This window comes from Mytilus edulis, chromosome 1, assembly GCF_963676685.1.
Source record: "Mytilus edulis chromosome 1, xbMytEdul2.2, whole genome shotgun sequence".
NCBI classification, from domain to species: Eukaryota; Metazoa; Mollusca; class Bivalvia; order Mytilida; family Mytilidae; genus Mytilus; species Mytilus edulis.
The window spans coordinates 85,770,054-85,791,816 of record NC_092344.1 but is presented as its reverse complement, the minus strand read 5'-3'; the positions used below and the strand labels follow the sequence as shown (position 1 = coordinate 85,791,816).

The 21,763-nt window shown below is 30.5% G+C and overlaps 1 protein-coding gene across 50 annotated transcripts in view; it reads left to right on the top strand.

The window, feature by feature from the left end:
- LOC139493163 (uncharacterized) overlaps window positions 1-20,462 on the top strand; it is a 92,528-nt gene extending 72,066 nt beyond the window's left edge. For 7 of the 50 annotated variants that reach the window (XM_071281372.1, XM_071281440.1, XM_071281405.1 and 4 more), the window contains 14 exons: window positions 1,619-1,751; window positions 2,123-2,152; window positions 4,173-4,199; window positions 6,021-6,050; window positions 6,873-7,466; window positions 7,948-8,078; window positions 8,691-8,759; window positions 9,914-10,073; window positions 10,925-11,019; window positions 11,777-11,948; window positions 13,050-13,163; window positions 13,911-14,027; window positions 18,708-18,819; window positions 19,249-20,462. In XM_071281372.1, the coding sequence (XP_071137473.1) occupies window positions 1,619-1,751; window positions 2,123-2,152; window positions 4,173-4,199; window positions 6,021-6,050; window positions 6,873-7,466; window positions 7,948-8,078; window positions 8,691-8,759; window positions 9,914-10,073; window positions 10,925-11,019; window positions 11,777-11,948; window positions 13,050-13,163; window positions 13,911-14,027; window positions 18,708-18,819; window positions 19,249-19,430 (1,966 nt within the window). In that variant the 3' untranslated portion in view covers window positions 19,431-20,462. Of the gene's footprint in view, window positions 1-1,618; window positions 1,752-2,122; window positions 2,153-2,860; window positions 2,897-4,172; window positions 4,200-6,020; window positions 6,051-6,872; window positions 7,467-7,947; window positions 8,079-8,690; window positions 8,760-9,913; window positions 10,074-10,924; window positions 11,020-11,776; window positions 11,949-13,049; window positions 13,164-13,353; window positions 13,462-13,910; window positions 14,028-14,438; window positions 14,547-16,569; window positions 16,594-17,399; window positions 17,430-18,707; window positions 18,820-19,248 lie in introns of all 50 variants that reach the window. The other 43 variants (XM_071281431.1, XM_071281473.1, XM_071281672.1 and 40 more) reach the window with 28 other exon arrangements.
- The last annotated feature ends 1,301 nt before the right edge of the window (window positions 20,463-21,763 follow it).

Below are 21,763 nucleotides of genomic sequence, written 5' to 3'. Positions count from 1 at the left end.
ATCATCCAATGATCTTTTGAGATCACCGGCAACCACACGTTGATTAAATGTTTTTATACAATGGGTTCGGAAAGGAATAAATTTCCATAGAATTAGAGAAACTTATTTATACTGCAACTAGTTCTATTTATTACCTAAATATAGTAACACAGCTATACTTTGTGCAATGTCAATTTCATCATGGAACACTTTTTCCACAGTCAGGGGTTTATTAAGGGATGAAAATAAGTTTGAAATTTGTGTTACAATTTAAAAAGCTATGAATTTATTTATTTAAGTTGCAGTATAAAAACAATATATATTAAGTTAATGTCAGAAAAAAATCGGTAGAACCTCGCCCTTTCCCAGTTTCTTAGCCACCTCATACAAAAAAGATGATATTTTTCTAACATTGACCTAATATTGTTTTTTTTTTATTTTATGAAAAGTCAAATAACAAAAATACCGACTTCCAATGGAAATTCAAATCGGAATGTCCTTTATCAAATGGCAAAATCAAAAGCTCAAACACATCAAACGAATGGAAAACAAATGTCATATTCCTGACTTGGTACATACTTTTCCTTGTGTGAAAAAAGTTGGATTAAAAAAGGTTTTATAGTTAGCTAAACCTTTCAATTGTATGGCAGAAGCATAAAGTTTAATTATATTGACAATGTGTGAACAAAACCAACAGACATACTAGACAAAAAAGCAAAAATATGGGTACAGCAGTCAACATTGTGCTATAATCATAATAACTCTATAAACAAACAATTATACCAGCAAAGAAAAACACATAAGCCAAAATGAACGACAACAATACAAAAATTGACCACAGAACAACAACGCATTGGCAGGATGCATACGTACTGAGCCACTCCAAACGAATATTTACGAAATTGGACTAAACACAAAAGGTTAATATGTACAAAGACAAACATCAGAACACTGCAACTGTTAATTAAGATGAGAAATAACGTTGGTACCTAGAATTTATTCTCCAAGACCGTCATATACCGGTTTTATTTATCAACAAGGTCTCGGTATTTTCCAATGAACTTTTTAAGAAAAAGGACGAGACATTGTAAAGTACTCCTAATTCATCGATGCCATGTTTTGTTTGTGAGGTTTCAGGTACACATGTTTTGTATCTACCCCAAAACGTTTCATTTGTTCACTTGCTTGTAGGAAGTGTTTACGGTTAAATATCATTGTTAATTGGAAAAGAAACTGAAGACAAAACACTTTGTTGAATGTTTAAAATCCATGAAAGTGCTCTTAGTTTTTCCTAATCTGTTTCGAATCATTAAACACAATTGGCACTGGTTTATTGGACATGTTTATTTTGTCATGGTTTGTTGGAATATATTTTATGTCCTTGATTAAAAAGTTAAATATGTGGATCACCAGTTCTTTTTCACCACATTAACATACTTTCATTAATCTATTTTCAAACCACTCAGGTTTAGCATTTAATTTCACGATTATAATTAAAGTGTGTATAAATATATAAAAGTAAATAAGTTGTAAGCGCTTACGGCTTAAAATACAAACTTTTCTGTTTAATCTTCCCTTTAAAATTCTTATAAGCAAGTAAGGTGTATTTACTTGAGTAACTTAGTGGCACTGTTTACAGGGAAGATCGACAGAATTCTCCTGGCGGTTATGGACCTAGAGTACCTCCAATACAGAACATAGCAGAGAACCCTACTAAGATAGACCCTAGATTACTTGCTGAAGGAACCAAAGGATATTTCAGTGCACAAAGAGTAAGTCTACTAACTATCTGTTATCTGAATATGTTTGTACACGAATAAGTAATAATAATCATGCTGAATTCAAAGGTACATACAAAGTCATAGTTCTTATTCGTTCAAGTTCCAATTTTATCTAGTGGCATAAAAAAAATCAAAAACACGAATACAGTTATACAAATCCTGTTTGGACTTTTAGTCTTCAGAAACTGAAACCAGTAGTCATATGTATATTTTGTACTGGATTTTTTATTATACATTTTGTTATTATACTTTTATTTAAATTTTAAAGATTTTATGTTCATTCCTAAAAAGTAATGATTAGAGTGTATCGAACTCGAGATCCACAATCTTCATATGATTATATGTATACTTATTTTTCTTAGCCTGGATCAAACAACATAGAATACGGAGAGGTAGGAAAACCACGTGCTAGACGTAGATTATCTTGTCTTAGTTTACAGGCTTCATGTATCAGCTTCTGTATGTCTGGGTGGATTTCATCGATGCCATATATATACTCGTTAAACGTCTGCTACATTTTCATTATTTGACTGAAAAAAGTAAAAAGTGAAATTCGTTTTTTTATTGTATAAAAATTCGTCTATTTATCGGAATTGTTTGCACATAATGGTTCGCCATTGCTTGAATGTTTATTTTTCAAGACGTCATTAACAATTCACGTAGTTTTCAAAATGTTTTCCCTTAATGTATTTGGTTGTAAAACTGTAAATTCAGTTCAAAAATGAAAAATGAGAGACATGCAAGTTTATAGCATGGTAGATGAATAAACACAGTTTGCACAATATATCGCAAAATCACCCCTTTTCTGCAAATGATACACTCAAGCACTGATGGTAGCAACCGATAAAATCATGTTCATTCAGCACTATTGCTTCCGGTAATCATTTGTCGTTGTATTCTGCGTAAAAATGAGTGAAAAAACAATTTGAATATCAAAAGAAAAATGAATAATTTCAAAACATTAATGTTTGTTTTAAATTAATAATACATCTTAAATTACACATAGCAACAAGCAAATGATTACCAGAGAAATTATTCATGCATTGTCATTTTAATGCTTTTGTCAACGCACTTATGGAATTGAAAATGTTTTATGTTAGAGGCAGAAAGAACTCCAATACTTTAGACACAACGTGGTATGTACAGAGAACGTTTAATGAAGCATGAGTTGCATGTATCGCGACAAATAATCCATTCCTTAAATATTACCCGATATTAAAACACATATAGATAGAAAACATTCATGTAAACATAATTGTATGCAGCTAACATACTGGCTTTCTGACATAAAACATATAACATGTTACTTTTTTACCATAACAAGTGTTTCCGTATTAAACTAATGAAGCTTTCTTGACACAATACCTAACACAAGGTATTTGTTTGATAAGATAAACGATTTGTCCATATTGTTAGTACCAAATTTAACTAATGACAAAAACATTCAATGTATTAAGTCCTTACTTAAAATAGTATCTAATGAATTAACGACTATTTTGATTAACTTCATTGACATGGAAATTCGGCCACATTACTCATAAAATGAAAAAAACTCGATGCTTTATGTTAACTGTATGTGTGAGTACTAGCCTATTTATTTTAAAGACACCAATAGATACCATAAAATTAACCATTTTCAAGAGCTTACGCACCAAATATATAAAGTGTAAATGTTAATTACTCATTATTTCGGTAGAATTCTGAAAAAAGAACTGTTTTGTCTGTATAAGAATTCGCGAAATGACATACATCAGTTTGCCAATTTTGCAGTTTTTTTAGGGCACTGACCAATGATATCTTAGCTCAAATGAAACATTTGAAATACTGTAGAATTAAATGACATTCTTTAAGGAATATAATTGTTTTAGACCAATGAACAAGATAATGACAATATTTCATTTTTATAAAATTAGAGACGAAGACTTTTGATCTGTGCCTTATATAGACAATAACGAATAAAAATAATTCTTTTAAAACGATACCTGATATTGTTCTAACGTGAGACAAATATGTTTACTTGAGGGTAAAATTTCACTTGTTATATGATATTACACGACTATCTAAAACCTGTATGAAATAATATTTTTAAATTTATTTAAATGCTCCAATGTTTCTTTTTATAATCAATGTTCCATAATAGAACTGAAACTTTTAAATTCAACTTTAACAACTTTAACCTAAGTAGAGGTCCACACCAAGGGAAAGAACACACCTTCCTCTATTATCTTCAAGTAAATAAAATGAAAAAAAAATTATACTAATATGCTGTTAGCTTATTTCAGAAGTAGTTAGTTTTTAAAATTTTAATGATAATTTTCATTAAAATATTAACAGATTATTGCTTTAAGTGCCCTTCATTTTTCCTTTTTGAAATAGCTTGCTTTCATGACAGCGATATTTTGTTTTCTTTAGAGATTATTTCGGCCATTAATGCGCCTGGTAAGTACAGTCCTCCTATCTTCTTCCAACCTGAAATCATTTCCTACATAAAACTGCTACCTTTAATTCACTGTCTATTTTATTTATGCACTGGGTGGTGTGGTTTGTAATAGAAATGACTTATTTTCTTTAGGTGCATGAGTGTGGACCGTTTATTCTCTAGATCTTTATGTTTTTACATGCCATAGAGCAACAAGACCAATTAATATTTTTCAATTTTGGAATTTCAAAAAGCAAAAGCATGTATAGCCATCTTTGCATGATGTCATGATATTACTGTGACATAAAACAATCTATGTTTAACTTCAGTAATCAAGATTGCGTTTGCTTCTCTATTCTATACATATACATACCTTTCTCGGTGTGTTGTGTTGCCCGAAGTCTTGAAGTGATTGAGAGGTTTGGCGCCATAAATCATATTTGGAGTTCTATTGCAATGGGTTATGGTACTGTTTACGTTTATATATTTAAGAAGCTACATTTTTTCATTTGCGATTAGTACCATTGGTTTTCCTACAAGTAGGGCTTTCCTTTTTGACCTTACCTTTCCATTTAAACAAGAAAAACTTCCATTTTAACTGAATGTATCGAAAAGCCGCTATCACTCACATATAAAATGTATGAATAAGATATTTACTCATTTTTGCGCCCCGTAACAGTTATGCATTGCTATTTTAATCAGTTGAAAGTCGCGTCTTCGGACTATACACTTTTTGTGATAATTCAGGTCAAACGTTTTGAAATTGTCTTGGTTTTTTTTTTAGAGGAAATGTTGTTTGATACAGTACTCCGAATATTTTAATGTATATGAAGGATTATTCGATGTATAAATGACAACTAATCATCTAATAATATTGCGGCGAAAACAGATTTATGTCCCGGATAGGATCATAGTGTATAACTTTTTACAATTTCACCGAAAGGGTACCTTTCCCTGGGTGTCATTAATAATGTTTTGAAACGTATGGCGTTTTGGGAGTAAGGATGATATAAAACGCTGTTCTCTAGTATTTCAATAATTGGCGTTTGTTGCTTTATATCATTTTCTTATTTCGTTCATTGTTTCTTTACCTTCTTTAGCCGCTATTTTTTCTCGTTTGGATTGTTTTACATTTGTAATTTCTGGGACTTTAAGAGCTTGCTTTGCGATATCAGTTTTGTTCATTGTCAAATTACTAACGGTGATCTATCGTTGATTCTTTGTCAATTGGTTTCTGCTTGAGAGTAATCTACTTTGCCAACATAATTCTAACAGATATGAAGTTCCACAGCAGAATGGGGTTATGTGTTTATAAAAGTCGACAAGAGCAAAAAGGATAAAACTTGATAGTTAGATTAATAGTCATTAGTCATTAGAGTTGGTTTTAATAGGGATATATTTATACATATATAGAGGTTTATTTATATACAATTGTGTAGAATTCTTAGTATATGGTTTAAACATCAATATGTTGTTGTACTAAGACCAACTGTGCGTGGATTGCTTTTCTATACAGATCTATTCCAAATTAGCAGACTTCATCGAAGGACTATCAGCTAAACCTTATTGCATTTCATCGTTTTGTATAAACAAGTTGTTGGTGCGTTCAACATCATCACCAATCTTATATCAAGGATGAAAGAAATCATAATTATGATTAGTATATATCTTGAGATCTTAATCCTCCTCTTTCATATTGAAAAGCTAATAAAGAAAGTGCATGAAAAAGGCATTTAATCCAATATAGAATTATTAGTGTAACAGACAAAAAGGACAAAAATTGTTTATGAAGGTGAAAAACCCAAAATTTCCCACTATTTATGTCTATTTGTTTTTCTTAGTATTCACCGATTGATAAAGAAAACGAAGAGGTAGGAAATCCACATGTTAGATTAGAATATCTAGTCGTATTTACAACCCACATATATCAGCTTCTGTTGGATGGAAATTATCACCTCGGTATAGCACGAGAAATACAAAAGTATAACATACTCCACAAACAAATATACTTTTAAATGTTATCTTAATCACCCCTTTTTCAAATTGACTTGATTAGTTAGTTTTTTTTTTTTTTAATATATTTTGATATTTTTCTCGTATTAATCATGTAGAAAGTAGTCATATTTTACTTATTGATTTGATTTGTTTAAGCATTAACGTGATTAGTTATATGATAACAACGAGAACGTTGATAACATAGGTTCAAACACTTACCAGTCGTGCCCAGTTGTAAGATATCTATTCTGAAATGATGATTGTCTGGCCCAAATGCGATTACAAATAAAGACAATAAAACGTATAATTTCAGAAATGAAAAAAAAAAATGCACATGGGTAAAACCATACTAGTTGTTAAGAACATAACAATAATGACATTCAGAGTATTAAGTTCATTAAAACGAGCCATTTTGATTGCATTTCCTTTTTTATTCTGTTGACTTTGTTTCTGTTGATACCAGAGCTTACATTTATGAAAAAGGATAGAAGGCATTCCGTTGTAGATACATGTTAACAAACTCACAAAAGATGTACTATTGCACTAGATATATCAAATGTGAATAATACGAACTTTGGATATTATTAGTTCAGATGCAAACCCTGACCTGCTAAAAAAAACAACATGATCTTATAGGTCACATCATTAAAAAGTTGTGTATACATTTTGAGAGCTTTCACTTATAAGTTTTTTTACAGGATAACTTTTCATCAAACATACAAGGTAAACCAACTTTTGCAAATAGAACACGACCAGACTCCAAAACACTATCGCCATATAATAACCTGCCACCGATTCGAGCTAATAGGAACAAGAATCAGATGAGCACAGTTTTTGAGAGTGAACCCTGGATAAGAAGAGGAGAATCGCCAAAGCTAGCAAACGACACAGAGTACAAATATTCATACCTTGATCGACCTCTCAGTGACCGACCTTTAAACGGTTATCATTCAGAGAACAATTTCAAAATGAATTTCCAATCAGATCAACATTTTATGCCTCCAAGAAAAACACAAAGTGATAATGGGAACTACGGAGCATCAGGCGAAAGAGAATTCCTACTTCAAAGATATCTACCTACAGACAGATATGATACATACAAATTACCATCTGATTCCGCCATGTTTTCTGCAGCCGATGAAGATTTGTTAGTCAAAATCATTGGGGACGAATTGAGTCACATTCAACCAGATAGATTATACAACGCTTACATTGAAGCAACGAAATTCGATAAACAGTTTATGGGCTGGTGTTCGTTTGACAGAGTAAATCAGAGCTTATTGTCTCAAAACGTAAGTAGGAATATACAAATTGTTTTTACATGAAACATGTCTATAATTAAACCCTTGTAATGAAATAAACATACAGTAGAATAGGTATATTGAATTTATGTTAAGGCTAAATGGTCATTCCATGGAATGATGAAAAGATCGTGGAAAATATTCTAGGATTATCAATGCAAAGAACAAGGAGTTTCTAAGATGTCATAATGAATATAAAAAGAAAACTACTGAAGAATCTTAATCAAAGAAAGCCATAATTACAAAGTTACAAAAAAAGAATCATAATAATAGGACAGAAGGAATTAAAAGTCAATAAACCAACAATACAAAAAAAAACAACCTTGTGTTGACAAAAACCCTCGAAATGCACTTCACGACCAAAAAAAAAAAAAAAGCGCCCCGAGTCTAGATAAGTACTGAATAATAAGTAATAATTTTGAATTGTTGTATGATAGTTGATTTTAGGGCAATTATCTTTTATGTATTCCAGGCTGCACCTCATCCAGATACACTTAGACTCATTGCATCTATGTTTATAGACCCTAGTATACCTGGTCAAGTCAACTACGAAAAAATATTGAAGTTTATAGAATATGCTATGAAAAGAAATTATCCAGATTTGTAAGTAATACATGTAACATGAACAAATGGTAACTGTTACATATTGTTTTGTATCTTTTCAAAAATATGTTTTATCCTTTCAAGAATATGTTTTAGTTTTAAATTCCTTGTGTTCATACAAATTAATTGATCACTACAGCGATAGTATGCAGGCGATTTTAAAAAAAGTATTGAATATCCAATTTTGTCAATGTAAATGTTATGAATGCTATCGATTTAAGATTTTTAATTGAAAAATAAATTACAATTGTCGATATTTTTGTTTATTCTTTGTAGAAAATAATTAAATAATGAAATTTGTTTTATTTTGTAGTAAACGGTATGTTTTCATATCACAATTTAGTTACAAATTCTGCACTCATATTTGTATTCCTTAATGTCAATTTCAAAACTTTTTATCTAGTATGGATATATATTTTACTTATAAATGTCAATTTCAAAACTGTTGTTCCCCAGTATAGATATAGTTACTTATATGTAGGCAAATTATTATATACTAACCAGATTATTTCTCAATATTTCCATTTTTTTTTTATTATTATATACAGCTTATTTGGCATGCGTCTTATATAAATCAACACACTGTAACACAATATAATATTTAATTTACAGGTTTACTAAAACTCAAGACGGGTACGGAAATTCTAAATACTACAATTCATCTCAGCAAAATAACTCTTCGTAAGTTGATTCGAGCTTGTCTGTGTGCACCATGTGTGAAACACATTGTCTGTCATTGCACCTATCAGCATTGAAATTTGTTTCGGTTTGCTGTTTGAATTAATTGTGATAATTGTTACTGTTTACCCTTTCAAAACTAGATGGGTCTGTAGTATTATTGTTTTAATGCAGCGTGTTGATCTAAAATCAGACGGTCTATCAAGTTCGCTGCTATGGACAAGCTCGGTATCAGTTTACTTATGTATTGCTAGATTATAATTAATAAGATTAGTGAAAATAATTGTTTGTTAGTGTTTTTATGTGATTGTATTGAATGTTTGAATTTGAGTGTGTTGTATGTGTTTATGTAATTGTTGTTGTTTTGTAGGTTTTAAAGAAAACCTGATAATACACGAATGATAAAGAGATGTTAAGATTATTAATAAGTTTAATTTAACAATATTTTTGTTGTTTTTTTTATTTTTATTTTATGCAGCGTTATGCGCAATATATTTTGTTTTCAAATGTGAATAGATTGTTTTTAACAAGAAATCTTTAAAAGAAAGAATTCCATTCGTGTATTGTGAGGTTACATATATTGTAAAACAACTCGTTTTCGCGGATACATTATTTCGCGTTCAGTCTTTTTTATCCCATTTCGAAGCGATTTAATTTCGCGATTCTCAAATTTTCTTGATGTAGTTAAGTAAGGAAAAATCCAAGTTTTACATATTCGAGACGATTTATATTCGCGATATTTTTCTATTCACGAAAGTCGCGAAAAGAAATCGCTCGCCAATATAAGTTGGTTTACAGTAATCATGGCTTGCTTGTTGTGTTTAGTGTAGTGTTATTTTTGTTAGAAATTTAGATATTTTCTGCTCTAAAGTTGTTAATATTGATTAATGTTGTACTCTTTGCGTTTTGTGAAAGACTTGCATACTACTCTACTATATTTGTTTGACAAGATGATACGAAATAATAATGATAAATAATAGAAATAAAATGCTGTTTAAGGGGAAACAAACCCCATGAGATTTTCAATACGTGATATGTATAATTGTTTATTCACAATTCATTAAAAAATCAATTGAATTAATTAATTGTTCGTTAAATATCATTATCTATAAATCTCTAAAGAAGTTTGTAAATGATAAGATTTTATTTATTATCAGTCTGCATGGTTTAGAGCCTTTCAAGGAAAAAGAGACAGCAAAATTACTCAGGATGGTGCATGATGCTTTAAATGAAACTGGATATCGACTTGATATAGAGAGACTTTATAGAGATTTTCAATCTGTAGATAACAAGAGGGAAACATTATCAAAGGCTCAGGTTGGTAGCAAGTGATCACTATGTTCTAACTAGAATCACCTAAAAGGGTTAAAAAAAAAAATTAACATCGATGAAATGTTATATAGTTGATAAAACAGATATTTTGGAGCAAAACATAGTTCTTTTGTCAAAAGATAGCAACTGCAAGCTTGGTTGATATGTCTAAATACATGGCTCTATGCCTGTGCCTCCTTTTTAACACTTTAGCCCACTTATCTTAGATCTTTACGGAATTTGACACTATTCAATATAAGATTCATAGCTTAGAGATGAGACATTTATAATAATAAAAAGATGTGATATGATTGCCAATGAGACAACTCTTCACTAGATGTAAAATGACATAGAAGTTGACTGGTACAATTGAAATCTAGTTGTTTGTCATAAATTACTGCAATTATTGGTACATAATACTTGTGTTGATCATGATGGATTAAAAGAGAAAGCATGTATTATTGTGTAATTATGTCCTTAATAAATCGTTTCACGTGAAGGATGCAATCTCCTTCTGTCTTCACCTTAGTGGGAAAATGATGCGGAACATAGCAAAAAGTTAATAAAAAATTATAAGTCGAAATGATTGACAAAATTATGGCGAAAAATGGACAACGGAAAGACGAACGATATCAAGTGCCTCCAATATGCCAGCCTCTTCTAATACTTTACCCCTTTGTCCTTTGACATAATAATGACTTCGTTATAAATGTCTGTTGAAAAGTCTTGTTATATATATTTTATGTTTTACACAAAAATGGTAATACAATAATTGTATAGGTGCAAAAAATAATTGAAAAATATCTTACTATTGTTATCCGATGTTCCTCGTTGTATTTAGTTTATTTCTATTTTAGATAAGTGATGTTTTATACCAGAACAGAGTTCCATTACAAGATTCGTTGTTAGACCACATACTTCACAAATTCCAACAGTCCAACGGACAATACAAGTATGTAATGTGGTGGTATACCATGAAATGTTTGCCCAAAGAGATGCATAGTTTGTTGTTGCATTTAACTGAAAACCTTCAGGAATGCTTCATGATATTGCAATATTTTTAAAAGTTGTTCGCAGCTACTCATAAAACAATGATTGAATTGTCAATAAGCACTTTCAAATTCGTCACCACCTGTATGCATATCTTTTTTGCCACATCTAATTTATGTTCTATTTTATGTTCTGTTCAAATTGCTTTGAGGGTTACAATTTCAAACAAAATAGATGCTATATAAGTTGGAGGAAAATGGTGCTGTTTATATTACCAATTTAAAGAAAAAAGAATTTAAAACTATGCAACCTATTAATGGTCTTTTAAGGTCAGTTGAAACATGAAAAAAAATAAAGTTATTTCTATTATTTCTATCCATAACATTATGAATATGTAAAGGAGCATATATCAATGAAAAAATCCATCACGATAGAGCAAAATACATTTTAGTTAAAAATATGACCTGTTTTTACGTCTGGCCGTTGTTTCTTTATGAGTGACCAGCTGCAACAACTTTTCACATGTGAAATGGGTATATAATTCAATTGTAAAAGTGGACCAGTACAAAAACTAGGTCGTCAAACTCATTTTGGCTTTTAAGGGTTCGTCGGGTAACAGATTAAACTAAAGACAGTAACACATAACCCTACAATGGCAATCTAAAAAAAAAAAACATTTGTTTTCTTACAGAAAAGTAAGAATAAGTTTTATATTTTAGTTGGCAACAGTTCCTCAGCTTTTTGGAGAAAGTTCAATCAGTACAAACAGGTTTACCAATTCCACAAAGTAAGCGACCTTTAGAGTACGCCAAACAGTACCCACCACCTCATGACAGTTGGCCAAGGGCAAAGGAGTCACCTAGAGAATCACCTCCACCATCTAACAGAAACGTAAGTTTGTCTTCTTCCTATATATTGGTATAAATAAAACGACTATTGGAGTTAAAAAACCATGCAATAGTTAAACACTTTTACTTCAAAGAAGAGTTTTTCTTCGTACATTTAGTTCTTTTCTGTTATTCTTTCAATGTATTTCACCAATAATAAAGTATTAAATGTGAAACTGACTAGCATACCAAATATTATCATTACTATATACCTTAACAATTTTGTCAATTTTATATATACGAGATTTCGAAATTTTGATTTAAATATGATAAAATATCTAACTGAAATGATATTTTTATGTTCCGAAATAAAATGAAAAAACATGATATTATTAACTCTTGTTATTAGTGTCTCTGACACTGTTGCATATTGTTGAAAGTCGGGGCAAAGAGGACTACACGGCATCATCCATTTATGGTGAAGGGTTTAATAAGCACAGTATCACCCACTAAGATTTTGTTTGCAATGCACAAATGTGTTATTTTCCAAATATTTGTTTTATGATTTTCATGAAAATAGTTTCTTTTATTGCATGTATAACATGTATCGCACTACAAACATGCACTAAATAATCAAGAATAAAATATTAATGACCATGGATGTAAATAAATCTGCATGACCAATAATGAATTTGCCATTATAAATCCTTTTATCTCGTATTTATATTTCATGCTAAGCTACTAATATGTTTCAAGATGCATCGGTTGAACAATATATGGAATGATCAAGAGTATTGCATACTTTATTTTCTAATTAAACCCCCTTATAAATTTTCCTATTCCGAATAAGTTTGAATATACAAAAATATAAAATGATTGATCTTCAGCTGCTGAATAATAGTCTGTATTTCGAAAGGTTTTTGTTACATTATCGAAATTAAAAGTGTAAGATTTTACTTATTTTGTATGAAATTCAATCAAGATCTTAAATAGCATGCATAGAAGGAATCGTCCACAAAGTATTCTTTTCCTGATGGGGGTTCTGAATGTATGAAGTTGCCATTGAAATAAACAGATGTGGTCCTTTTTACCCATAATAGAATTAATATCAATGAAACTGTTTAATTTTGTTTCTACAATATTAAATGAAACATGTTATAAATAGGGCTACGACTCGAATGATTATCGAGAACCTCCCTTAACTGAAAGGGAAAGAAGAATGTTAGAAAAATTGAGAAAAACGGAAGAAGCAATAAATGGGTTAAAGCATAGATATAAGGTAAATGGATAATTTCCATTTTCATTTACCAGTCATTCATTGTCAAGCATTTGACTAACCCTTGCTACATTAAATCATTTACTTCTTTTAAAAAAAATGAATTCAGATAAATTGTACTATATGAATCATTAAACCTAATTTGACAAAAAAAAAGATTTTCATATATTTTATACAAACATTTTGCGAATAGGGCTACAACTCATATCGGGAAGATCCTCAAACAGAAAGAGAAAGACGAATTTTAGAAAAAATGAGAAAAACGGAAGACGAAATTTACGATATAAAGCATAACAATAAGGTATCATACACTGAATATCTTTCTATTCAGTCTAGACTAATCTAAATTTCTAAAATTGTTTTCAATCTTAGCTATCAATTGGGCTTATCTGTGGTTGCTTACTCATTTTTAATCATGCATATAATGTCATTTGTATTATTGTCTATCTTTAATCATAGCCGTTTCTGGCAATACTAACACCTCAATTTTAAATATCAGTAGTGATTTGATAACAGACTAAGGACATGTAAAATAAAACTACTGTGTTCTTAAGAGTTTGCCAAAGTTTACTATTTCTACATTTAACAGATTTTAAAAATAAAACTGAGTTCCAAAGTAACATTGACAATTTTTCAATCAACATGCAATATTGTACTATTTTTGAGTTTGGTTTTGTAAATAAAGATATTATAATCAACTGCGACTATGCATTTTGTTGTCTAACATCAGACCTGCATTTTATAATATAGGACCGTTCACCGTCACCAGTTCATTACCATGAATCTGAAACTGAACGTGAACGACGAGTGAAAGCAAAAATAAATCAAATAGAAGACGAAATATATGAACTAAAATTTAAGGATCAGGTAATTCAATCACCGCCTGAATTATATTGATTTCATATACTAATATTAGAAAATATTATAGCTTCTATATAGAAACATTAACACACTCTCCACTTTGATTTTCCGAATTATATATAAACCATGCTGATACCATTTTTAAGTTTTACTAGTATATTTATATTGGTTTTACGAACGGATATTTTAAAATATCCATATACAATAAGGTGCATTAGCATACACATTTCCTAAATATTTTGTAACCTTTATGTGCCTCATTTTTAATTTTTAAAAATGCATAATCTGAAATAGTGGGGTTTTATTCTATTTCTAGTTTTTTTCAAATGATGGCCGTTTCTTTGTTTTTATAATACCATTGTCTTGTGGGTCTTTTTGCGGTTTTTAAGATATTAATTGAAGTTATTATGCCAATAGGAGTCACAGCCACAAAACGGTATAGATAAGGAAAATAAGGAAAAACGTATTTTGGACCAAATAAGCAAGACCCGGAACACAATTGATGATATTAAAATTACTAACCAGGTAACCAATGACAATGTTGTATCGCTATGCTTCTATGCTATCCTTTAATTGTATAGACTTTCTGATAAATACATACATTTTCCTTTGAATGTTGTAAAAAGTTACGCTACTGAAGAGTATACAAAGTATGTTTTTTTTCAGCTTGCTTGCACTAAATTATGCAAAACTAGACATAAGTTTTACTTTGCCATTGCCAGAATGTTATCTTGTTATACAATGCATTTTTTTTTTAAATAAGGCGTGTTTATGAAAAAAAACCTGCAAAACTGTCTACTGTTAATTTTTGCTATGGCTTTACTTTATCGGACAGAAATACAAGTTCCTTGTCTTATCGTTTAGTGACTATTGAATTTTTACATTGGTCAATTGTTTTTGTTTGTTTGTTAGGACTGTTAATGTTCACTTGATATATGGTTTTAGAACGTTAACTATGATGTTTATTAATTGTTACTGTAAAACAAGTGATACACATATAGTTGTGTTACATATTTTGTCTATTATAAATTAGATCTTTGAAAATTTCTGTATTTTGTGAAGCTTAAGACTTTGTTTAATGCAAACAATTAGTTTTTTTTTTTATTAGATACAGTATAAAAACTACATATATATTTTCGTTAATATTTTTGGGGTTGTGTTTCTGCTAGATGTAGATTCTTATTATGGTTTTCAAAAATCTATACTCATGACTTATCCTCCTGTTTGTAGGGCTGATTTGTTACCTTAGATAAATGTAATGCATCATAAAGTATAAATAGAGTAGCAATGCTTAATGTTACATTTTACATTATACGTTCCTGTAATATTTTTGCATGCTTTATCGTTTGTTTTACGTAAAGTCATTTTGTTCCATTACACTGATTATCACATTGAATAACTAACACTTATTTCTATCTAATTATTTCTGTTCTGTTAATAACATATGAGGTGTTTATTTAAATTCGCCCCTTTTACTTGACCCTGATATCCAATTGTTTGTGCTGTGTTCCTTACGTCTGTTCGTTATATTCCTGTATAATATGATTGTTTTGGTTTCTGTTTTAAACAAAAATGCCCTAATAAGTTTAACATATGCTATTTGAAAGGTTTTGATGGTACAGGGACATTATTATTTCTTCTGATTAACTGCTTGATAATGTTTAATATATAAAGGCAACAGTAGTATACCGCTGTTCAAATACACATACGCAGTTTATGTGCTGCTTTTAACCTGACCTGGAAGTTCTTTGGATACTTACAGTTTGTTGGTTTCCCTAAAGCAACAGTTTTATTCATTCGTGGACGAAGTTGTATTCAAGTAAAACTAAATGAAAGAATGAAACCTTTGACTTGTGTGATGGTTATTTAATTTGTGGATCTTACAGGTTTTTTCTTTACCACCTTTTTTTTTAACTCTGTAAATGTCATGTAGACATAGAGTTTTCTTCTAAAGCTTTTCGAGAAAAAAAATCACCATAATTGAAGGTTTGATGACATTTGGTTGGTGAATTTAATACCTTGATATTATAAATTATAGGTGATATTTATCAATACGATTCGAAATAAGTTTTAAACAATACAGTACAGCATTTATCATTTCTGCTGAAAAAATGTTTAACAGAATAGAACTTTCTACCTTTCCATCATTCCCCTCTCCCTGTACGTGAACTGTCAAACTCACTGTATACACCATAGAATTACTATTTTCTGTGCCAACTGTTATTTTGTTATTTGTAGATTTACGTTCATACCTTCACAGATATTTATTTTATTTAAATTCTTTTAACCTATGAATTTTATGTACTGCCAATCAAGATTTATAACCGAATATTTTAAATTTTTCGTGGATTTATCTTTTTATTGGGGTTTTCTACTTTTTGAAACCATACTCTGTTTCGTTAGATGAAGGACACACTATTTGTAAACCAACACAAATACTAACAAGTATTCTGCATCAGTGTAAAACACAACGCACCATTCACTGCATATAGCAAACTGTAGCTTTAATAAACATAATAAAGATAAATTTCATTTATTATACAAATAGCCATATATGGACAGACCAGGAAAGGTATTTAATTAAAGTTTGGTGTGTTGGTGCGATGCACGAATTTTTCCCTGTACGCCTTATAAAAGATAAAGACAAAACTGTATCAGAGGATATAGTCTACAGTTTCCAAAAATGATGTTCATTTTGTTCATTCTAAACATCCCTAGTCTTTGAACTATCCAAAAAAGGAGTTACTTGTTGTTAAATCTGTCTATACGGATCAAATATATATACATGTTTTCACACAGCACTAACTTCAACCTATTAATTCTCTTTATATCGAATATAAATTCGTAGCAATATAAATTGTTTTATAAATATTAAGACACATACTAGTATGGCTAGATCATACATCACCTATCTTTTTTTTTTAAATTTATGACACTCATTAACTCTCTTTTGTTTACAATATTCAGTCTATGCTATTCAACTTGAAGTGTAGAGTTTCCAAAAATATAACATTTCTCTCATACCAAGCAACAAATTGTAGGAACTATCTGAATTTGTTCAATTGGATGAAAGACATTATAGATTCGTACAGCACTAACATCAATATACTAATTTATTTTATAATAAATAACTTCATAGTGACTTTGATGTATATTGAAATATTCAGATAAATTATTGAACTCTTAAATTGCACATCACCTTTTCATTTTAAAATGTGAAGCTCATTGACTCTTTTTAATTTATCTTTTTTTAACATTCAATTTATGCAATTGTTCTTGTTATATATCTATTTATTTGATTTGTATTTAATTAATGTAACTTTGGTCCTAGTGTATAGTCTTTTAATATTCTCATGTATTAAAACTGATTTGTCGTAGGATTTTTTCTATCGAGACACAAAAGGCCAGGTAAAAAAGAACTGCACATTGGTTTTTTTGTGTGTGTGATATGATATATCTGTTTTAAGCACACGTGTTTTGTCATTGATGCAATATCACTGGTTAAATATAAATAGTCCAAAAGCCAACAAAATATATTTGCAAACGTAAATAGTTTTCCGAATTTTTGCGCCTGTCCCAAGTCAGGAGCCTCTGGCCTTTGTTAGTCTAGTATGATTTTTAGTTTGAGTTTCTTGTGTATAATTCGGAGTTTAGTATGACGTTCATTATCACTGAACTAGTATACATCTTTGTTTAAGGGCTAGCTGAAGGACGCCTCCGGGTGCGGTAGTTTCTCGCTGCATTAAAGACCCATTGGTGGCCTTCGCCTGTTGTCTGCTCTATGGTCGGGTTGTTGACTCTTGAACACATTCCTTATTTCCATTCTCAATTTAATCAATATTTTTTTCTTTAATTGACAAAAAACACAAACAACAACTAAAACAAATTTGATTGATGTGGGAAAAAATGTATTTAAAAAAAATATATCATTAATATTAGTAATGCATTTTTTTTACTACATCAGATAAACATTTCGACCATTAAAAATGTTCGTGGACAAAATCATTTGAAAATCGAAACCTCTTTGAAACGGCGAAAAGTTGATGAAAAACAAAACCAATCCTTGGCAAGGTCTGCGTATGAAAGGTACATTCCTGAAATTAAATGATTTCCAAAAACTTAGAACAACAGATGTCAAATAAACTATCCGTATTTTCCTGCAAGATCCGAAGTATTTACTATTGAGGTGGTGATGCACTAAAAAATTAAGTCCATTCGTAGATTCATCGACCAGGTGGTAGTAATAGCATATACGGTACCAATTTAACTGCACCATTTGTTACAGTAAATAGCTATTTATGGTTGGATATTTGTTTTCAATACATTGGACAGTTTGATACAGCATGTGGTGTTCGGTTTCCTTAAAGGCTTAATATTAGACTGGACTATTATTTTTGTACGTTTATGTTTTGGTATGGTAAGAATTAAGATGTTATGACTTATGTACCTTGCTAATCCACATCTTGACATAATTGTCTCTAACATATACATCTATAACTTGTCTTGATTGAAGAAAAGTGGCGATAGTCATAGAAGATTCATTCAACCAGAATTCTTAAGTTTTGAACTAATTAGAGATTCTAATTTGTGTTTCCAAATACATCTTAAAAATATATATGTTCTACATTTATTGTGAATAATTTTTTACTTAACATGTATGCTTACAAAAATGTGTCATGTTTACAGATAATGAGAGAAGGTATGGAGGTCAGTGAAAAGGGGTACAACTGGTCCGATAAACTGCTAAAACTAAGTGGACAACTATATGCTATAGATGAGCAGAGAGGAAGATCCGAAGGTAATTATTAATTAAAGAAGATTCATGGTGTATATCTATGAGATAGAAGACCAAGAGACACGAAACGAAACAAAACAAAAGATGTCTTAAGTCAACATACAGTTTTCAATACACAATTGACTATACCATATGTCGAGCTCCAAATAGTCCTTAATTAAGCCTAGATAAAGTTCAAACAAACTTAACAGAGACTGCCAAAAACCAGCCATCAACAACCAAATTTGTTACCGGAAAAATAACGATACTAGTAAATGCAACCAATGACTTCTTAAACAAAAGTTTTTTTGCTGGGCTAAACTAGTTTTTCAGTACTTAATACCATCACGTTTTCTCTAAAAGCATAATACTACTATGTGCAGCTATAATTGTAATAAAATAATTTAAAGTGTTATATCCATGACAAATGAACAATCTTGTTTCTTGTTTTAGGCTTGATACCCTACCAAGTAATGATTGATAAGACGATGGAATTCAATAAGTACGCTCACATGGACATTCCTTATGACGTAATTGTACGCCTTGCACAGGAGTATAAAAACCAACGTGACCAAGTAGATATTTTCAAATTCCTTGACCATCTAGGAAACAGATATCGTTGGTACAAAGCATAACACAGAATGATATGTTAACATGACTATGTTTTAGTTGCCAAATTTATATGGACCATTCTGCATACCCCTGACATTTTGTATGAATGTTAGTCTTATCTCCGTCCTTGTAGATTTTATATATAAGTGAGAGTGTCCAAAGAACCAGGGAAGTTATCTTTATCATTCTTTTTGATTTTCAATGTTGTTACATTTTATCTAGTTATTTATTTTTGTAGTATGTAAAATATATACATGTCGGTGATTTAAGTCAATTTAATGCCGCTACCATCTATAGATATTTTAACGCTCAGCAACAATGTTTTCATTGGCACTACGTTCATAGATGCATTCGTTTTTACTGTTTTTGGCATCTATCACAGTGGCAAATTGGGAAATACGGAATTAGTTGAGAAAAGGAATTGTTAGTCTCTCACATGTTAACCGTTTATATTTTTCTAACATGAATCTCAATGTTAACAAAATCCAAAACTGTCTTAGTTATTGTTTCCTAGCAAAAAAGGGTACATCAGTGAAATATACCGTTTATGTGGTTTTGGCGTAATTCTGAATTTCGTTTCCGACAAAACAAGAGTATCATAAACATATAATTTTATACCCTAAGAATTATTGTCCAGCGAGCAAGACCACAATTTGATATGTGAATACATCTCTCTGTTTCTATTAAAGAACTCCAAGATTGTGGTTTCTGCTTTTTCAAATTTTCGCAAGAAACCACTCTTGTTTTCGTAGCCTTTACTTATCACGGATAAGGGCTAATATAAGGGATGAACATGTCTTTAAACGCTGCAAACATACGAAATAAACATTAACTGAATTTAAATGTAAAATCCCAAATGATTCATGAGTTGTAAAACAGATGGTTCTTACAATATATCCGTGAATTGCCAACAAGATAATACTTTTACTAATTGCTAATTTTTATTTATATTTGAATCTGTGATATTACCTGTGATATATATACATTTGTATTTAAAGAGACATTTTGTGATATATTTATATATGATCAATAATTGAAGATAGTTTAAAATACCTTTGTTCACTTATCTTTTTGCATTCAATTACATGCTGGCATTGTTGAGATATATGCGCAATCAACACATCAGAAGACATCTTCTATATCTTTGTGTGTTTCTTGTCAATCGAGGAATACCTTTTGGTGAAATTTCCTGGTTGAAAATGACAGAAAGAATATGCAAAGGGGCCATAGGGAACATTATTTGAAAATTTTATTCAAACTAAATACATATAATGACGGTTGATCAAAAGCTTTCTAACTAATACCAGGTAGGAGCTCATGAGCCTTTCAAAGAAAAGCAACTAATACACTCAACATATCTTGACTCCACGAGTGGTTTAGGTATGACAAAATAATTGAAAAAAAACAAAATTCCAAAAGGAAAGACTTTAAGTCATTTAACAATGACAAAATCAAACGCATGGAAAACAACTGTCAAAATCCTGTTATTAAGAATAAAATGGTAGATTAAACCTGATTTTGTAGCTAGCTGAACCTCCCTCTTATATGACAGTCGCATAAAGTTCCACTACATTGACATCAATGTGTGAACAAAACAAACTGACATAATGAGTAAAGATGCCATAACTGGAGTACATCAGTATTTTCAGCAAAGAAACACCAAATGGCATTTAAATACTCTATAGACAAAGTACATAAGCAAAATTGAAAAACAAGACTACAAAAATTACCATAGCACAAAAACACAATGGCGCGGTGAATAAATACCAATCCACGACGAAAGTATATTACCAAAGATGGCCTTAACAGTATAGATTGAAAATACATAAAGCCAAATAAAAAGAACACGTTATTAAGATGATAAACAAGTCAGTACCTGGAAACTTCACCTCTAGACCATCACAGGTTATTTTGAAGATCTTGGTATATTCCGATAAACTTTTGTTTAGAAAAAAAATGGCGAGACGTTCTTTGGCATACCCCTGGATCATCAACTTTCGGCTCAGACACCGATGACGTTTTATAAAGTCTGAGTAGTATCAGCAAGCTCTTAATATCGAATGAGCTTGAAAATGTATATCCCTTTAATATGCAGGTGAAGTTTGAATATTGCTGCTAAGGTGAGGGAAGTTTATTATTTCAAAATAAAAATCGTCTCGTGGTACTGAAATTACCACCTATATCAAATCCGAAGCATAAGTCTCAAATGAGGCAGAGAAAGCGGTGTCTGTTGTTTCTTTATTTTTCAGTTCTGTGGTATTTATTAATATTAGGAACCCAATCAGAAAAGTTTGGATTGTTAATGGGATGAACAATAGTTGTTTCATTGGCAATCATACCAAATCTTCTTTTTTAT